Source organism: Ambystoma mexicanum, chromosome 10 (assembly GCF_040938575.1).
Source record: "Ambystoma mexicanum isolate Mex_15411 chromosome 10, UKY_AmexF1_1, whole genome shotgun sequence".
In the NCBI taxonomy this organism is placed as follows: domain Eukaryota; kingdom Metazoa; phylum Chordata; class Amphibia; order Caudata; family Ambystomatidae; genus Ambystoma; species Ambystoma mexicanum.
Window position 1 is genome coordinate 855,996,599 of NC_090932.1, and position 19,503 is coordinate 856,016,101.

A 19,503-nucleotide genomic window follows, 5' to 3' on the forward strand; every position below is an offset into this window, starting at 1 on the left:
TTGAAGAGGAGATAGAGTGGATTTGGAAGCCCTAAATAAGAGCAGGGGCTCAATTGGCTATGTGCACACTTGTGTTTTACAGAACTTTATTTAAAGAAGGAATTTGAGGCGACTTATTTCTTCTTCAACGAGGGTCCCACAGTGATGAAGCTGTGAATAATGACACCTTGAGTTATAGTCACAAGTAAGTGAGTGTTGACCGTCCACATCTCACTGTACTATCTTTTGACCTCTATATATGAGTATTTGTAACAGAGTGTATTCACTCTGTTTTACAGGGTGACAATTATCATCCTGGGTACAGAATTTTTGGGAATTCAAAGAAAACAAGCCGTTTGGAGAATTCCAGACTGGTAAGCATTCCCACCTTATGCTGTCTAGACACCTAAAGATAATGTATATGGGATGATAGATATGTCCCATGGCATTAATATGTTATGATTGTACACTAGATTAGAGAAGAGAAGGGGAAGCGCAAGAATTCCTAGAAGAAATTGGGAATCTACAGCAAGAACCAGAAAAGGTCCAAGAGTTATTACTAGGCAAGAGAGGTATGTAATAATAAACATACTGTGATACCCTTTGAGGGATGAGGGTTTGGTTGTATGTCAATAGAGATGTATACCTTATCATAGAGTACTAATAGGGTGTCCTTTTTGATTAACAGGGTACTCTCCCCAACTAAAGAAGATTTTTAATTCCGGCACATGACACTTTCCCCTGAAGAATGTCCTACATTGGTGTATATTAAGGACAGAAACTTGTACATGTCGGGTTTTTTTAAATATACCAACAAGAAATAGGCTGAAAGTAGTGAGGCATTGGAATCAGAGTGTTATTTATTTACACATGTGTGATCCTTTAAAAACTATTGCAACGCGACTCACTCATGGTGTTCCTACTTGTGTTGTTTTAAACATATTGTATGTGTTTTATGTACAATGATCATTTTTTATGATTGTTTTATGAAATGTATTGATTCATGACTAATAAAATTTTGTGATATTTAGTTCCACTTAATGTGGGAAGAGTGTAAGGTGACACCTAATAGAATACAGGACTTTCTTTTAGTATATAGAATAGATAGGTTGCGTGACAGTAGCTTCATGCATGTGATTTACACTGACCATTACTAGCTTAGCTAGGTTGTGGGACGCAACCTATCTGTGCCAGTAATGGTCGCTTTAAATCACATGGCGGAATATGCTGTGCATGAAGCATGCCGTGCGATGGTATAGATGTAGTTCATCGACGTTCTGTTTCTAAGAGTACACAATTTAATATTTACAGTATTTATATACTCCTTTGGCACTACGTTTCCCAGAATGCACAATTTCTGATTCAGAGTGCCTACGTAATTCTGTAGCATTATGCTTCTATGATGATCATTTTTAAATTCAGTCTACATGTAGTTCTTCAGTACTGCTTTTTCCCAAAATGCTCAGATTCAAAGCCTTTAAGCAGTTGTGTGACACTAGTTCCCCACAATGCAGTTTTAGATTGAAATTTTACTTAATTCTTTATGCACTATATTTCCAGAATGAGCAATTTCATATTCTGTGTCTCCACATACTTCTATGGAGCTTTTTTTCTGAGACTGTACAGCTTCAGAGCCTCCGCATAGTTGTTTAGTGCTACAATTTGCGAATGCCCGAGTTTAGATTCCAACACACATATTTTTTGGCACTACCTTTCTCAGAATTCAGAGTTTCAATTTGCAGTTTCGATATACTTATTTGGCAATCACAGTCTCAGATTCATCACCCCTCTGTAGTTTTTTTCTCAGTTCTACCACACAGGCTCCAACTTGAAACATTGTTTCTTTTACTTACATTTCTTTTGTCTCAAAATACTTTTTTTGCAGTTAAATTCTGGGCACATGCCTAATTAATACCTCTACCCCACTTATCTATTTGTGTGAAAAAAGGTGCAAAAGCTGTACAAAAACCCTAATTTTCGGCCTTGCTGTTATGGGATTCCACATTTTCGTCCTATCCCCTATTCTTGTGTCTCAATTTTCTCACTGTATTACTTTCATTGGATAGTTGTAACCATGTCTGTCCCTCTCTTAATCACCTAGGAATTAAAGACTATATAGTCTTACCCAAATGTGTCTCCCTTTATTCATTTCACTTCACTTTAGTAATCTCCCACCCAGGGCATTTGGACTTGCAAATATGATCTCAATCTTCTATCTTTTGCTGTCGAGCATCCTTGAAATCCATAACATGGTCTTGAGCTTGCAATACTTATCTTCAGTCTCTTAACATCATTAGTCTTTCATGGTATTACATCCACACACTTCATAACATAGCCTTTGAACTTGCAAAAGTTGTCTTCGATCTTTGTACTATACATACAAAATGATCAGGACCAATATGTCAGATAGACCATGTTTTTCATTAGACCAGTAAACATCAGTACACTGTCATTTTTCTTTAGAAAACTATTCACAATTTTATTCCAAAATATATCTCTAAACTACAATATAGTTTTAAAAATACCACACATGGTCATGGATACAATACGGGGTTGGCGGAATAGAAACGGCCGGTAGACGGCAGGCTACGGCCGACCCCATAGCACCGCTTCTGCCGCCTGACATCCCGGTGCCAACAGGATATCATATGTGGGGGTGGAACAGTAAATCGCTATTCCCATGGAGTCCCATAAGACTCCACGGGAATGGGAACACTGAAGCACTGGCACCGTTGCTAACGGTACCAGTGCTTCAGTGAAAACACTGCCGGTAGAGGCCTGAACTCCCAGCAGGTCAGGCCTGCCGGAAGTCCCGTGCCCCTGCCGGCAGACTAGTGGCACCCTTATTTCCGGACCGCCAAACTCATAATGAAACCCATGACTCATAATTACATAAACAAATATTCTCGCATAGAACGACAATACATCATAAAAAGATGTTATATATTAACAAGAACGTACTGGTATTGAATGCAGGCTTAAGTTAGTTCATATAGATCGTCTGTTTCTTCACTGCAGATATTGCACCACACAGGAATCCATGTTGTGGGGCATATTAAGCAATCCTGTGTCCTGATGAAGGCCATTTGGTTCTGGACCGTTAAATGGCTCATTTTGGGCCGAAACACTGAGGTGACGACTTTTTGTTGATGAGGAACTAAGATTCATGCTGATTTTTTTATAATATGTGTATGCAGTAAGAGGAATTGGTATAGATCCCTGGAACAGAGAGAAACGGCTCCAAGATTTTGTAACCTGACTAAATCAATGACTGTTCCTGTGAATATATACTACTGTTTTTATGATGTATTGTAGTTCTAAGTGAGAATATGTGTTTATATAATTAGGAGTCATTGTATCCATTTCTGTATGTGTTTTTTTTTTAAATATTGTGGTTTAGAGATATATTTTGGAATACAATTGTGAATATTTTCTAAATAAAAATGACATTGTACTCCGTGCTCCAGATAAGAATTGGAGGTGGGAGTGTTTTACTCCCCAATTTTTAAATCTTTGAGTAAAATGTTTTTAGCGAGTGAAAATGGACGTCCAATTACCAATGGGAGTATTTTATGAGTGGGTACAAATGTTTTTACTGGGAAACGGAAATGCTTTTGTAATAACTATTTCTTTGCACCTAGTTATCAGGGTACATTTAAAGGTACATGTTTACTTCTTTCAATGAGGTAGTGATAATAGTTTCTTCCTGTGGTACTACGTGCACTACTGGTCCAAACAAATTCATGGAGCTGTGTGGGTGAAAGCAGGGGGACAAGATTCAATGCGTCTGTTTCCTATTTTTTGGTTGGGAGTATTTGTACTCCCTTTTTTTATTTTTTGGGAGTATTTGCCTATTTCTAGGATGTAAATGTGTTTGGTGCACCCCTCATCTGTAGGACTGAGTGCACTGATGATTACGTATCTACTGAAAAAGATGGTCTATCTGACATATCGGTCCTGATCATTTTGTATGTATAATACATATGTGGACCCAGGGAGATCAGGATTTGAACCAGCTACCCTATAATATATATTCGATCTTTGTACTCCTTTACTCTTTAGTGCAGGGCACATGAATTTTCAATAGTTATTTTCAATCTCTTCATCACTCTTTAGCACTCTCACATCCCTGTATTTTATTTATTTATTTATTTTTTAAACTTTATTTACGCAACATCCATAACAAATCCCAATACAATCAGCGTATATCAAATAACACATGGAAAAAAAAACGCAAGAAAAGCACATTTTACACAGTACTATGTACACAGCGAGATATACAATACCCTAAATTCCCAACATCTCAAATACATCTCTCAATTACCCCCCACCCAACAACTATAATGTCAATTTAAAACAACTGCAAAAATCTACCCCATATTTTCTCAAACTAAGCCAATTTACCAAGTCTCCTATACATCACTCTCTCCATATTTGCCAATTCATGCATCTCAGACAACCACGTCTCCACATTCAATGTCAAAGCATTCTTCCAGTTCCTCAATATAATCACTGTATTTTAGAATAAGGCATTTGAACTTTCAGTAGTTATCTCTTCATCTTTTACTATCACTTTTACTATTTACCATCACCTGAGCTGCACTGTAGGCCATACCTTTATCCAAATGATCCTCACTTTAATTCGCCCAAGGCAACTCTGTGAACTCGTGTCTCTTTAATTCAGTCCTCTCTGGTGGCGTGCATGAGGGCGTTTCACCAGCTCTCCTGGTACTAGCCCTCCTGGCTTCTGTTTCTGTTCCAGGTCTTAGTTGTCTGTGTTACCTTTGGTTCACAAACAAAGCATGGACCTTTTGGAGATTCTAATCCTGCTCCCCGTAGACCACCTTCTGTGTTGACAGCTCCTTTCTGGCTGCAGTCCACCTTCCCAGCGGATTACCTCATCCGTTCCCACGCTGTGTCAGTTCTTAGATTCTGCTCACTTATGGTGGCTCAATATGGATTGAGTGGTTTACTATGTTTCCTATCCATTGCCAAGGGTCTCTCTTAAGGCCAGCCTCCTCTTATAGTCTCACACTGCAGCCTCTGTCTGTCCTAAATACATCGTAGGCAGGACAGAGTGAGGATGTGTCAGGGCTCGTGGGGGCCCATTTCAATATGATGTGAGGAGCTGAACATTAATTGTCCACTGACAGACTCTCTGTCAGGTAAAGGACTAATATATACGAAACCAGAGGGAAAAGGCCACTAGCTGGTGATAACGCTTCTGGATCCTAGAAGAGGCCTAAATGGAGATGACAATCTGAGTGCACCAGCAAAGGCAGCCTGTAAGGTACGTGCTGAAAAGAGCACTTTTATTTTTCCTGGGCGGCCCCTGAGACTCAGGGTCCACTTCAACTGAAAAGATTGAAAGGCCCTTACACATTACTGATTCTAGGGCGGACTGTATCTGAAATCGTTAGCAGGCCCCTCCCACCAAGTGCACAGCTCTTGCTCTCAGGCTCATACCGCACCCCCTCTTCGCTAAGCAGTGGTGCTCAGAACTCCCAACTCAACGTCCTCTTCCACTCAAAACCTGCTTGTGAAGCATGGCAACAGTCACATAATTATGAAAAGAGAAAACACAATCAAATTGTGACCTTTTTTTCTCCATTCGGCACTCAATGCAATGTAAAGGGCCTCATTATTTGGTCGTAATTCAGTGGTAAATCTGTGGAACTATGCCAAACTCGATTAAAAGTGGTGGGAATTCCCAATTTTTGGAGTTCATAGGACTCCATGGGGACCTTTGGTGGATGTACTGCCGGCAGAATTATGCATGCTAAATCCGCTGATTTTCGGCGTAGAAGTGGCAGGTTCATCTCCAGACGTTTGCTGGAAATAAATCCTCCAATTAATCACCAAATGCGTAATTCGACTGTATGGGAAAAATTGCGGTAATTCCATTACTGACCTAAAACAAGTGGCATTGACAAACTTACCACCTGTTTGTCCCTGCACAGCCAACTTGTAATGATGCCCTATCATAGTCTATCTGTAATGTAAAAGAGTTTAATTACATATTAGGCTGTTTGGTAAAAGTCCCAAAAGTCTCAGGCGCTTCAATTTAAGAGGTCGATTGGGAATTAGAACCTTATTAAGCTGTCAACAGGTCAGGTAAACACTGGCACTCTAACCCTCTCCATGTCAATTATACTTTTCATAAAATTCTCCATCACAAAAGAGAGAATCCCTCATCCCATGTGCGTTTAATAGCTCCCTCAGCTTCCCCATGTTTATACATTGAAGAGGAGTCTACATTCATATATTGCCTGAATCAATTGTTTAAAATGAATGACCCCTTTTGCATCGAATCCCGAATGTTTACCCACCACATCGCCGTTGTAGAATTATCTTGTGTCTTCCAGTTTGGGATGATACTGAGTCTGACAGCTTTTAGTAAGTGTGTAGTATGTTTAGAATGACCCCCCACTCAATATGCATAAGGTATTACTGAACAACAGATAATGGTGGTGCACAACTAATCATGTTGAATACTCAAATTGTCAACCTTTCAATTAGATATTTGTTCGTTTCTATCACCTTCGGGTGCAGACGGGATACAATCCCAAGCCATTAGCATGTAGAAAATACAACTACAAAGGACCCATTATCATAATGGGTAACTCGAATGCACTCCCATGGGACGAATCCCAATCGCCACTTAGATATTGACTTCAAATAGATGACAAACCTCACAAAATATTGAAGCAGTCACTACTATGTTAATTCAAAACCGAGTTTTTCATGTATCCACAATAGTGGTTCAATATGTAATTTTGTATTTTTACAACAAATCCATTTAAGTTCAATCAAGTAAAGATAACATAAATTAATCCTCATTTACAAGGTCACAACCATTTATCGGCACAATTATATAACGCTTCAAAAAAAATAAGTAAAAAAATAAATAACAGCTCCTAGTGTATACAGGGAAAAAGATTTTAAAGTTCCACTATATTGCACATTTCCCAACACGTTTCGGATTATCAATCAGTCCACCTTCAAGGGCCACTACACTGTATTCCTACAAGGTAACAGATAGAGCAAGTAACACCCTATCTAGTATCAATGTATCAGACGTCATACATATTTCTTCCAAAGAGGAAACTAACCTCCTATTTTGGTAACAGTTTCAATGCACAGGTGCCTGCAATAAAATGTATTTTCATCAGTCTTTTCAAAATTCAATACACTTAACACTTTAAAGTAATACACCTTAACGTTAAATATCAGGTTTCTTACCCCACTGCTCAGGATTTGCAATCAACCATAGGGCTTCCAAAGGGTTGATATTCACTCAAACAGAAGATCCACAAGGTTCTTGTACACAATATAAATTGCAATCGGAGATCCCTCCTTATCTACTTGTTATATCAAGCTCCTATCTACCAAATCACTTCTGACCATCTCCACATCCACACTCACAAGCGACGAGGCATAAGACTGGAAAAACCAGTTGAGTGCCCCGCCATAGTATATTAAAGGACCAGACTCCAGTGGTCACGTGATCGAGTGTCCCTGACGCTCATACCAATAATGTCACATAGGGTGGCCATCTTAGAATGATAAAGTTCTGAGTGCGCGTCCATCATATTCCAGAACTAAATATAACCTCTCGGATAGTGCATCCACCCCTAAGCATGATCTATGTGCAATATTTTGTAATAAAAACAATAAACGTTGGATAATCCAAATACCAGTTGAAGTATTCCCAATGTACCCCTTGCGACTTGATCCATCAATACATAAAACACCCACCTCCAATATCAACCCACTCAAACTGTTGGACTTAAATAAGGAACATTTCACAGGTCAGATAAATCTCTCAATTATCATATGCTCATAAGGTATTTGCTATAAATAAATACCATAAACTAACATCGAGACATCATTATTTACATTTTAATGCAATTACAATAAGCAATTTGTACAAAGATATAATACATAAATTGCTTCTATGAACATAGTAAAATCACTCAAACACTTATTAAAATCCTCCCATGACGGCCAGTATACCTGTGGAACTTAACTCTGCTCACAGCCTATGGAAGACCAAGGGGAGTGTATTCGAGTTAGCCATTAATATAATGGGTCCCTGGTAGTCATAATCCATTACTGTTCACATCAGCCAGTATTAAAGACAATGGGCCTCATTACGAGGTTGGAGGTAAGGGAAAAACGATGCCGGTAAAGGATTACCGGCATCGTGTACCGCTCTGGGCTATTCCAACCTGAGAACCCGGTATTAGAGGCACATGTCAGGCGGACATGCAAATACTGGCATCAAGAAGGCGCTAAAAGTGGATACCGGCATGCCGGCAATACCGGCATCGCGAACCACCCGTAAACTGCCATGTGCAGTGTTCTCAACTGCCACAGGTGCACACAATTAGCACAGGTGGAGGCAATGTAGTCTGGGCCAGCACAAAAGGAGCACACCACACCCCTTCCCACACCCCTTCCCACACCAAAATGATTCCAATACTAGTAGCAATACAGGGGCTGGAGGACATGCTTGCATTGCTACACCAGCAACAACAACAACAGGCAACACAGAGGAGACGCAGGAGGAGAAGGAGGGTGAGACAGGCACAGCATACCCCACCAGTGCAGGCAGTCGTACCACGCAGGCAGCCCCCAATCCCTCGCATCAGAGCCAGTCCATTCAACCTAACCCCTGAGCAGATCCACACCCTCTACCGTCTGGACCGGGACACCATCCCCACCATTGTGGACATGATATACAACGACATTGCCAGCCTCATTCACATCTGTACCGCCATCCTCCCTCTATTGAAGGTGGTGTCTGTGCTCCACTTCCTGGCCACAGGCACCTCCAAGCACACGGTGGGGCAGATGCATGGAATATCACAACCTTTCTTTTCACGCACGCTGAACCAAGTGCTCGATGCCCTCCTGAAGCACACAAGCGACCAAATATCCCTACCACGGACTGCCCAGGAGATCTCCAACACCAAAATTGGCTTCCATGCACTGGCAGGCATGCCAAATTGAATTGGTACCCTTGAATGCACACATGTGGAATTGGTGGTCCCACGTGCCATGGAGGTAGTGTACCTTTACCACTCCATCAACGTGCAAATGGTATGTGACTCAAACAAGATCATCACACATTGTTGTGCCCGATTTCCCGGAACAACCCATGATTCAATGGTCCTGCGGAACTCCACGATACTACGCTACATGGAGCGACATGCCAGACAACATGCCTGGCTACTTGTTGAGTTGCATGGCAAGCACATGGCAGTGTGATGGGGAGAGATGAATACTTCACCTGGGTGAGAAGGGGGGGGAGAGATGCATACTTCACTTCAGTGGTATTAGTTGAGAGACTGGACAATGCCCATACTGAAATACACTGTGCCCCAAGACTGAACCTGACACCTGAAACCAATATGCAAGACGTAAGCTGCACAACAATGACAACATGCCAGTACTGCAACCATACCATATCCATCAACACGTACACTGCAGGTCATCAGACCGTACCCTCTGCAACACAATGCAGCAACATGCTGTCAGTATGGCCAATGCAAATGACCGCTGAACAGCATCACACCGGACATGCGTCCATGAGTGCGCACAAAGGAATCACACGAAGCCAATATACAGAATGTCACTGGCACATCACCACAGAAGTGCAGCATGCCAGCATGAGGACATCAAGCGTGGAATGGCAGATCATTAAGAGTCTGGTGCCAACGGTGACAGGATCAATGCATACGATTAACTACACATCACATAGATCATGGCAACAACTGCCGTAGGCAACCACAGTGCATGAACACTAGCAAGGAATAGGACACCTTCATCAACTAGACGATGCTACCCACTCCTGTGGACCATGTGATTTCACACATTGGGGTTACTTTGAACATCTCCATTCATGCAGGGATGTGTGGATGTGAGCAACACATAACTGCAGGCTTGTGAGTGATAGGTACAGGTTCCATTTGATGAAATCACTTACACATAACCAATGTTACACCCATGCAGGTGATGCTGGCTATCCCTTGAAGAGGTGGCTCCTTACCCCTGTCTGGAACCCGCAGAGCAGACACGAAGAGGACTACAATCGTGCACATACCTGTACCCGTGTGGTGATCGAGCAGACCATTGGCCTGTTGAAGGCATGGTTTCGCTGCCTCAGCAGGTCGGGTGGGGCACTCCTGTATGGGCATGTGAAGGTGGCCAAGATCATCATGGCATGTGTTATGCTGCACAACATGTGCATCAGACGGAACGTGCCTCTGCCCCCTGACATTGAACTGCAACCTCCTGGTGAGGCTGAGGAGGAGGAAGAAGATGGCCTTGCACGTCAGGCAGGTGGCGATGCACAGGAGGGACGTGCTGTGTGCCAGAATCTGATAGACCAATATTTCTAATGCACATGGATGCGGAGGGTGCCATGGAGGTGGGACTCAGGGCACTCGGTGTGGGGGGGACATGGACACTGTGCACTGTTCACCAATAAAGCGCACATACACAATAAGCAATGTCCATTCATGTGATTATTCTTGACACAATGGGTGTATTAACCATAAAGTGTATAGAAAGTGCATAAACCCTCTACCACAAACACCCTCTCCACCCTCCCCCTCCCCCACAACTCCCCCAAACACCCGCTCCTCCCTCCACCTCCCTCCACAACTCCCCCACGCATGGTGTGCACTTCAGTGCAGCATTAGTCCGCAAGAGTTACCAATAACAGGCTGCCCCTACTTCCCATTTCTTCTACCAGCATTGGGTGGCTGCATGTCTGGCCGCTGCAAGGTCTGCGCAGACCTGCGCAGGGGGCTGGTCTGCCTGGAGCTGGCAGAGGAGGAGGTGCCTGGTTGCTCCAGTCCCTGTGCGGGACGCTGGCTCTCCATGGCATCTGTGATGCGACTGAGGACCTGCCTCACAGCTGCCAACTCATCACAGATGCGTGTGATACTCGCTTCTATTGAGAGTTTAATGGCTGTAGCATATTCACGGCACTCCTCCCTCGCCAGGGCACCTTCGCTCACGTGCTGGCCAACCAGCGCAGTGAGCTCCTCCTGGCGCTGTTGGATGAGGCCGATTCCCTGGTCTCTTCCTTGACACCGGTGGATGTTGATGCAGCGTACAGCATGGGTCCCCCATCAGGTGAGATCTCCCTGTGGCTCCATCTCCCTGGCAATGACTCACCACCAGACAGCTCATGGCTGCTGGCATTGGATGTGGGGTGTAGGGTGAGATGGGGTGACAGCTGCGGGCTGGAAGTGCCATGTTTTACGGGTGTTTGGCAGTGTCCCTCTTCATCCGACAGGGGTGCCGTGGCAGCTGCTTCTCCAACCGAACTGTTGGCAGCGGACAGTGAGCCTTCTGCCACTGGCTCCCGTGTGGTGGTAGCGGCTGGTGTGGGTGCTATTGCGGTGTCAGTGCCCCTTTCACGCCTTGGTGACGTTGCATCCTGAGTGGCTTTGGGCTTCTGTGGCAGTCCTGGTTTGCCAGAGCCCCTTGATGTGGTAGGCCTGTTGCCTCCTTCCATGCCCCTGGCCTTCTTCATGAGTGTTGTGGCCTGCGCCGCAGAGTCCTGGTCCTCACTGTCAGATTATGAGCCTGTGGGGGACCAAGAGAGGGACAGCATCAAAGATGGCTCTACGTGCATCATGCATATATTGGTATTGTTGCAATTCTCTACATTTGAGGCTATTTGGACTTTGAGTTGTGACATACAGGTTGCTTGCCAAATGGGTGGGTCATGCAGGCATACATCTGGGTGACACATGTATGAGGTGCTGCATGCATGGGGATGTGATGGTGCTGATCCAGCCTATAGGCAGGGTTGTGTACATGTGTGTGTGATGCCCCATGCATTGGCTCATTTCACTGTCACATTTGGGGGACATTATCATGCTTTGCATTACATTGGTTTGTGTGGACACTCACCTCCATCAGCCCATGACAGCGCTCCACGCTCCATTTCCCCCCTTGTCTCTATGCCAATTGTGCTGGCACATGTCTCCTCCCAGTGTGTCATCTTGATCGGTGAGCCTCCTCCGCCACCTGTTCCCATGACCTGGCTCCGATTGGCTGCAAGAATGCTCCTGACACGTAGGCGCAGGTCATCCCAGTGCTTGCGCACATCCTTTACAGTGCGGGGGGTGGTACCGACCGCACTGACTTTGCATGCCACCTCCTCCCAGATCTCCTTCTTTCTCATCTGGGCAGCATGCCGCATGTCTTGCACAAACACGACCTCCTTATTATCGGCAAGTGTGTCCGCGACCGTATTTAGCTCCTCCACCGAGAAAATGACCTTGCATTGGCCCGCAGCATCTTTCTTCAGGGCCTTGGACATTCTGATGGAGTGTTAGGTGAAGTTGGGGCTGCTGGTGTGCTGATGCAGGTCCTGGGTGCTGAGTATGGCAATGGATTGTGTTTTTAAAGATGGCCGCCGTGCTCTTTCCTGTTCCTGTGCGATGACGCTACTTCCGGTTCCGCTTATTTACGGTTACCGCTATTAGCGTTCACCACTATTAGCGGTGACCACTAATGCCGGATCCGTTGATGGCGGTAGTGCTGTCAGCGCATTCCTTGATGCCGCTAAGGGCCATTTTTTGGACTTTAGCGGCATGCCGGTAAAGTCCATACCGGCATGGCGCAAAGCTCTTGCCCGTGAACTCGTAATTGCCCGGTATTAGCGGGCTCTTTACTACACGGACACTGTATTTGCTCCATGCCGGTAAGGACAGTTACTTACCTCCAACCCCGTAATGAGGCCCAATGGCTCAGAAGAGAACAGAATACTGGGTACATCGTCAATCTTAGCCAGTTTTTATTCCAACATAGTTGCGACTTTGACCATTTCCACATCCTTGCCAATAGAAAGGTTGCACTTTGGGGGACATCCTGCTGAGAGGTTGAAGCTTAAATAACAGCAAAAACAGATTTTATATGTGTTTTATTTCACAGTACTGCACTGTAAGAACTGGTGCACCCCTACTAGTTATGTTGGGAAGACACACCCTGTATGTTTACACCCTGTATACTTCTCCCAGCTGACCGTGTAGCTCAGCTTTGTGATGCATCATCCCTTTCCCAGATGCAATATGAATGAGAAATGTGTGTTCTTTTACTGCTTTTTCTACAAGGAGTATAACATATGCGCCAGAGGAAATTCAAAAATGTACAACTCGTGCAGTGGTCAATGAACGTAATCACTAAGAAAGAGTTTTTGAATGATTTTATCAACAGATAAAGTCCTTGATCATGATCATCTTGAACGGTCCCTTGGGTGGCAAGCAAAATTGATGTGGTGAACAGGTCCAATCAGTAGCCATTAGCTCCTTTCATCTTCCTTGATCTACACACAGATACCGTGCATTCTGTGTGATGTCACTGTTGGAGTGAACAGGCAGGATGTGATGAGCACTAAATCAGTATAAGTGGCCAGATTGTGCACAGGGCTAATTCTGAAGAAAGCTCCCATATTCATTTGCATGATGACAATGTAAACTAAAACAAGCCTTAACAACATGTAACTAAGTTGTTCGTTATACCGTCAGTTGCAATAGGTACCATTTAGAGAAAAAACAAATATTTCCTTTAAGTTTAAACAATTGCTGAAAAAAAGCGAAGTGTAGTTATTTGTTTTAACATAATTGTTAAGTGAATATAAATAAACACTATACCATGTCCAATACAATATGGATACTATCATTACTTTCACTCTTTCTCGGTTTATTTAATCCTATATAATTTCTATTTTTCAAGGTACCCCCAGAAGTGAAAGTTCTCTCCAAATTGATGTCGCTTGGCCTCACTGGAAATCAATTCAATGTCTTTCCAGAAGAAATTCTTCTTCTGGAGACTTTGGAGAAGTTGTATCTTGGTCAAGATCATGGCCTGCGGTTTTCATCTATACCTGAAAATATCAACCAACTACAGGTAATAAAATGTCTACACATACATTTCTGATTAGGAAATGTCTGTTTGTCTACGTGTATATATGTATATCTGCCAACCTACCTGTTTATCCTTTAAGATTTACTCTTCCTTCCACCTCTCGATCATCCTCTGTATCTATCTATGTATCTGTCTTTCTTTTATCTAGCGAAACCAACACGCCTATCCACCCATACCCAATAATTAACTTTAGGTGATACTGTCAGGTATTTCCTTTTTATAAGAGTATTGTAGTTTTCCTATGCATAAAGATGACATGAAAACCCTTTTTTTTTTATTTTATAAAACTGCACTGTTCATTATTTGGCATTTTATAAATCCGCCATCACCACATGTACACATGAACTCCGATTTTGCAAATGCTCTTGCACCACAAACAACATGATCCATTATATATACTGTGACAAAGTCCCCTGCCTCGCTCCTGCAACATCAAGTGGGGTGACCTAGAGGGAAGGGTTTCTCTCTGAGCTAGTGAATGGTGGGCCTAAAGGTGATAGGTTGGCAGATCCCATGGATACACACACTTAGGCCCCTACCCTAAGGCAGAGGTCTATCACACGCGGCTTAAGGACACTGTCCTCTTAAGTGAAACATCTCCTGAAAGAAGATGGAATCAGTAAGGCTCTCCTCATTCCCTAAGAGAAATACTTTGTGATCAAAGGAAAGCATGTAGCAAATGAATTAAACTCTTTTGGCTTCAATAATGAACATCCTGTGAGACATCAGAGGCACATCCCATTTTCTTACAGTGCTTGCACAGCGATTCTGCTCAGGCATTGGCAGCACATCAGTTTCTTACAACACAAACTACCAAACGACCCTTGGTCCTCGCTGAAATTGATGTATATAACACCCTTCTTACTGGGCTTCCTGACTCCACTTTATCATCTTTGAAATCCATCTTCAATGCTGCCCCGTGATTAATTACTTGCCAAGAAAAATTCCAACACTTCACAGTGACACTTTTACCCCTCATTGCACTCATCAAATTTAAGATACTCTGCATAGTTTTCAGGGCTATATAAAACAAACTTACCTTGCTGAAAAACTCTCCATCTCTGCCTTCGTCCTGGCTTACTTTGAAATCCAGTTAATGCACATGAAAATGATCAAGTGACGAAAAATTTTCATCGATGCATCCACAATCTAAAACAAACTGATCTTTTAACTGAGACCGTCCTCCATCTAAACCCTTAGAAGAAGACTCAAAACATTCAACCCATACGTTATTTTCCTTATCCTTCCATCTCTGACCTTATACACCCTTTTCCATCCCATTGCCCACCCATCTTTTCTTGGTCTGACGTTTTATCTAAATAATCCCCAGACAATTGTTGCTCTGCTCTTTGACTTTCTCTCTCTCCAGCCCACCTGTAATGATACTCTGTTGCGCATGCAGCACTCTGATTTTCCTTGGGCTAGATCCTCACTATTCAACCCCCTAAAAAGAACTATGATACAAAATCTAGCCTTTTAGTAAAATAGTTTTGATGTCATTTTATCAATATGCCTGGTTTGCTTTGTCTAGTTTATGTATGATTTTACTAAGTTTTTGTGTGGGCTAAGTATCAAAGCTGACATGCCAACAAACTGCCAGCAAAGTCATCCAACACAAATAGAAATAACTGGATAGAATTAACAATCTAAAAGTTACCTTTAATCGAAAGGTCCAAAATCACTAAGGAAGTTTAGGGCGACTTGTGTGGCATCAGTCAACCTTCCCATTTGTAGTTCAAAGTCCAATATCTTTTTATGCTGTATGCCTTCTAGTAAGTGAGTAAAGTGCATGCCATAGATATCTGTGTCCGGCCTTAAGAGCAGAGCGCCCCACTCCACCCTTCATCCTCCTCAGGGCAATGAATTGAAATAACTGAAATATTATTATTATTATTATTAATATTATTATTATTATTATTATTATTATTATTATTATTATTATTATTATGAAAAGTTGTTCCAAAGCTAAAGATCCCTCACAAGACCAGGTTCAACTCTTAAGTAGCTGATGTCTTTTTAAATCTTACTATGGTTCCGTTCCCGATGAACTGTGAGGCCCACAAGGTATACAATCTAATAATAAACATACTACTACTAAAAATCAGAATATTAATATTGCATTTTCATATAGCACTTCATGATTGATGCATCTTTATTCTAAGCGCTGTAGTAATATGTGGCTTTTCCACTAAACCATCATTTGTAACACAAAAGGCATCTCAATCTGAAGCATATTCTTGGCCTCAGCAATTGAATATCTTTCCTTGCTCTGGAAATCCAATCCCAGCTTCTTGAGTCTGAAGAGGACTTGCACACCTCTATTTTGAGCCAATTACAAATCATTTCTTTGGCAAGCAAAAATACATGCTATTGTGCCAAGGCAAACTTGCAGCCTACCGCAGAGGTCATCTGCAGATGACTCTGATGGACATGAGTCACATTAGAATCTGCCTTAATCATACCCAGATTACTTATTTACGTACAGAGAACTGAAAACAATCCCAAGGAGTTGGGAGAAGAGGAAATTGAACTCTTTTGGTCCTAAAGCCTGACATGTAAATTCTACCATTCAGGGTAAAATAAATGTCCACACATAACTTCAACTTGTTCCAGGCAATAGAGTATTGATTACTATCTTGCAGATGTTAATCAGGATCTGCTTCTCCTCTGTATACATCTGATACTGGAGGACATATTCTAGCACCAGTGGAATAGGTTTAATACATCGATGTTAAACAGGATAAGCGAGAGAGAGAGAGAGATGCAAAAGGAGGGGGAATGGAGAAAGGGAGAGAACGCATAATAAGTCTTCTCCCTCCCTGATAAGAAATTGTCCCACTTGATAGGTTGGCCCCTATCAGAGAGGAAGCCCATGCTAGCAAAATGGCTACTAACCCCACCTTACACTCTGGATACTGTGTAAGCTTCAAACAAAAGGTCAAGTAAGCCTGCGAAAACCAGTTGTGTCACATTGAGCAACACAATTAGAATTTCTCTGATGGGCAGAAGAGTAGAGTCCTCCACCTCTAATGATTTATGGAAAATACAAGTGCATTCCTTTTTAATGTATTTCTTAATTGGGGCGGGGGTAATTGCTGCTTGTCTTTTGAGGAGACTGTATACTTCTTGACCTATGTGTAGTATTTTAGAGATGTCTCCTTTTATTAATGTATAACAAAACATGACACCTTTCCAATGCAATTTTACCTCTGAAAAATTCTGTTGGGGGCGGGGTGGCTTAACATTTTAATTAAAGTACCAGAGGAATGGATCAGTATAATGCCAATGTACAGTGGATGGTTAACTCAAACAAATAATGTTTTCCATTGATGCATTTAAAATCTCAAGAAGCAGTAGTTTAAAGAGGGCCTTCTCTCTAGCTGTGTAGGACTCTGAAAAGGACTGGTTGATCCCTGGACAGACCTTCCCAAGTCAGAAGGCTTTGCAGGGGACATTGAGGGTCAGCGCCATCTTGCCTCATGCATTCAGGCAATTTACCATGACATCTTCTAATAAGCATGGCATCTATTCTGGTTAATTGCTAAAAAACGGAATCAGCAAAAGACAACACTAGGAGGTGACTCCATGCCTGGTTCTGCAAGCACAAGGGTGTGGCTTGTGCCTGACACTCTGTAGGTTACTCAAAATATGCTTTGTACACTCCATCCCATCCTCATCCAACACCACCCCCGTACAGACGATCATGAAAACACTCCTCGCCGAACCAAAACAATTGCCCCATACAAATGTGGTCACCACTGTGGCGCTGCCCCGTGAGGGGATACGCACGCGGCGGCGTGACGTTGCACGTCGCCGCGTGCGCCTTAAATAAACGGGGCGTTCCCGGCCGCGGGAGAGCGACCGGGGAGCCCGAAGCGTGCAGACGTGTTGGTGTCCCATCTGTGCATGCTGGGGCTCGCGGGCACGCAGCGGGGGGCGCCCAGAGACCCCCAACAGTGGCGACGAGTGTCGGATGCCCGGGCCCGGCGGTGAGCGCAATCCCGGAGTAATTTTTCATTTCGAGTGAAACATCCGTGGATGTTTCGCATCACGCCGAGGCCGCGGACCACACGCGGCTGGCGGCCATCTTGCCCACGAGGGGGAGAGTCTTCTAACGGCTCCGGTTTGGAGCAGGAAGACCATCCAAACCTAATTTTTGGATCAACTGACTGCAGGCAGTACAACCTGCAGGCCCATGCCAAGATTTTGTCATTTTGGTGAATTTTCAGGCGGTGACGTCGTGTTGTAGCTGGAAGATGGACTGAGGTGGCTGGGCCTTCTCAGCCCATTCCTTTTATAGCTCAATTTTTGGAGACTTTTGTTCACGGATCCTCTTCAGGACCCTCTTCAACCCCTTCATCATCATCACGTGGGGGATGACGCTCCAGCTTCTGCGGCCCACGTGGACACCAGGCGCCTTGAGGTACTCTCCTTCAACCCTTTCATCATCACGTGGGTGGTGGCAGTGTGGGGAGTGGTGCAAGTTGCGGCCCTTAGAATTGGAACAAGGGTGCCTGTGCGCTTGCGCCTATGAGTGATCCTGGTGCCCTGGAGGGTGCGACTGCCACGGCTTCGGAGGAGTCGCAGGATGAAGATCTAACAGACCTGTTCCAGCAGAACCCCCCACAGCACATCCCACGCTCGACGACGTCTGGACTGCCTGTACAACCGGTGGGTGCAGCCCCCCCTCCAGTCCAACCACCACCCCTGGCCATGGCCCAAGCCAGGGCGCAAGCGGCCTTGCAGCCAATTCCGGAGTTTGATGCTACGGGCCCTCCATCCAGTCTAGGGCCACGATGGAGGAGATGGATCGCAAGGCTAGACATGTACTTTCGGGCCGCCCAAGTCACGGACGACGACAGCATGGTGGCCATCATGCTCATCAGTGCATGTTCATCACACAAATACCACAAATCGCAAATGCACTACAGGCAGACAGACATCAACATCCATATAATGTGTAACAACCTCACCATCCTCTTCAAGAAAAAACATCGCTCACAAACCTGCAAACACACTTTTGATTATCACATGCCAGGTGGCTTCAATATTAACCACCAGCCATGCACCCTAAAAACAGAAGTTGGCATCGCCATCATCTACAAATCCACTGTCCGAGCCTGATTCTCAATTTGTCTATCGGCAATATTAATAGGACAATAAATCATTTAACAGGTCAATAAATAAGAAACTATTTTATTATCCTTATGATGTTCAGAAATAATTTGAATTAAGCATTGGATTGTATTTATGTGCAAGAGTACACAATCCCCAATGAATACTAAACAGAGGTAATGGTGTGTGCAGTGTGCCAGATTTGTGTGTACGGATGCAGCTACAAATCACAACATGGAGCTTTTCTAATATGTTAAAGGGCAACCGAGCTGATACAGGGAACTGTATCAATGCTTCTTTTATATTTAGGAATAATGATTGTACTCCTCATTAACCATCAATCTCATCCCTGTCTAATTTCGACAAGGAGATGCAATAGTGCAACTTATTTTCAAGCTTATTTTTATCCTGGACATTGAGGCAGTGAAATAATCATGAAGGCTGAGCAAGGGTCAG

General features: G+C 43.6%; 1 protein-coding gene across 1 annotated transcript in view; it reads left to right on the plus strand.

Annotated features, from left to right (window-relative positions):
• The window catches only part of LRRIQ4 (leucine rich repeats and IQ motif containing 4), a 195,889-nt gene that overhangs the window by 91,738 nt on the left and 84,648 nt on the right, over positions 1–19,503 (plus strand). The window contains exon 3 of the mRNA XM_069618528.1: positions 13,741–13,914. Within this exon, the coding sequence (XP_069474629.1) occupies positions 13,741–13,914 (174 nt within the window). The remainder of the gene's footprint in view (positions 1–13,740; positions 13,915–19,503) is intronic.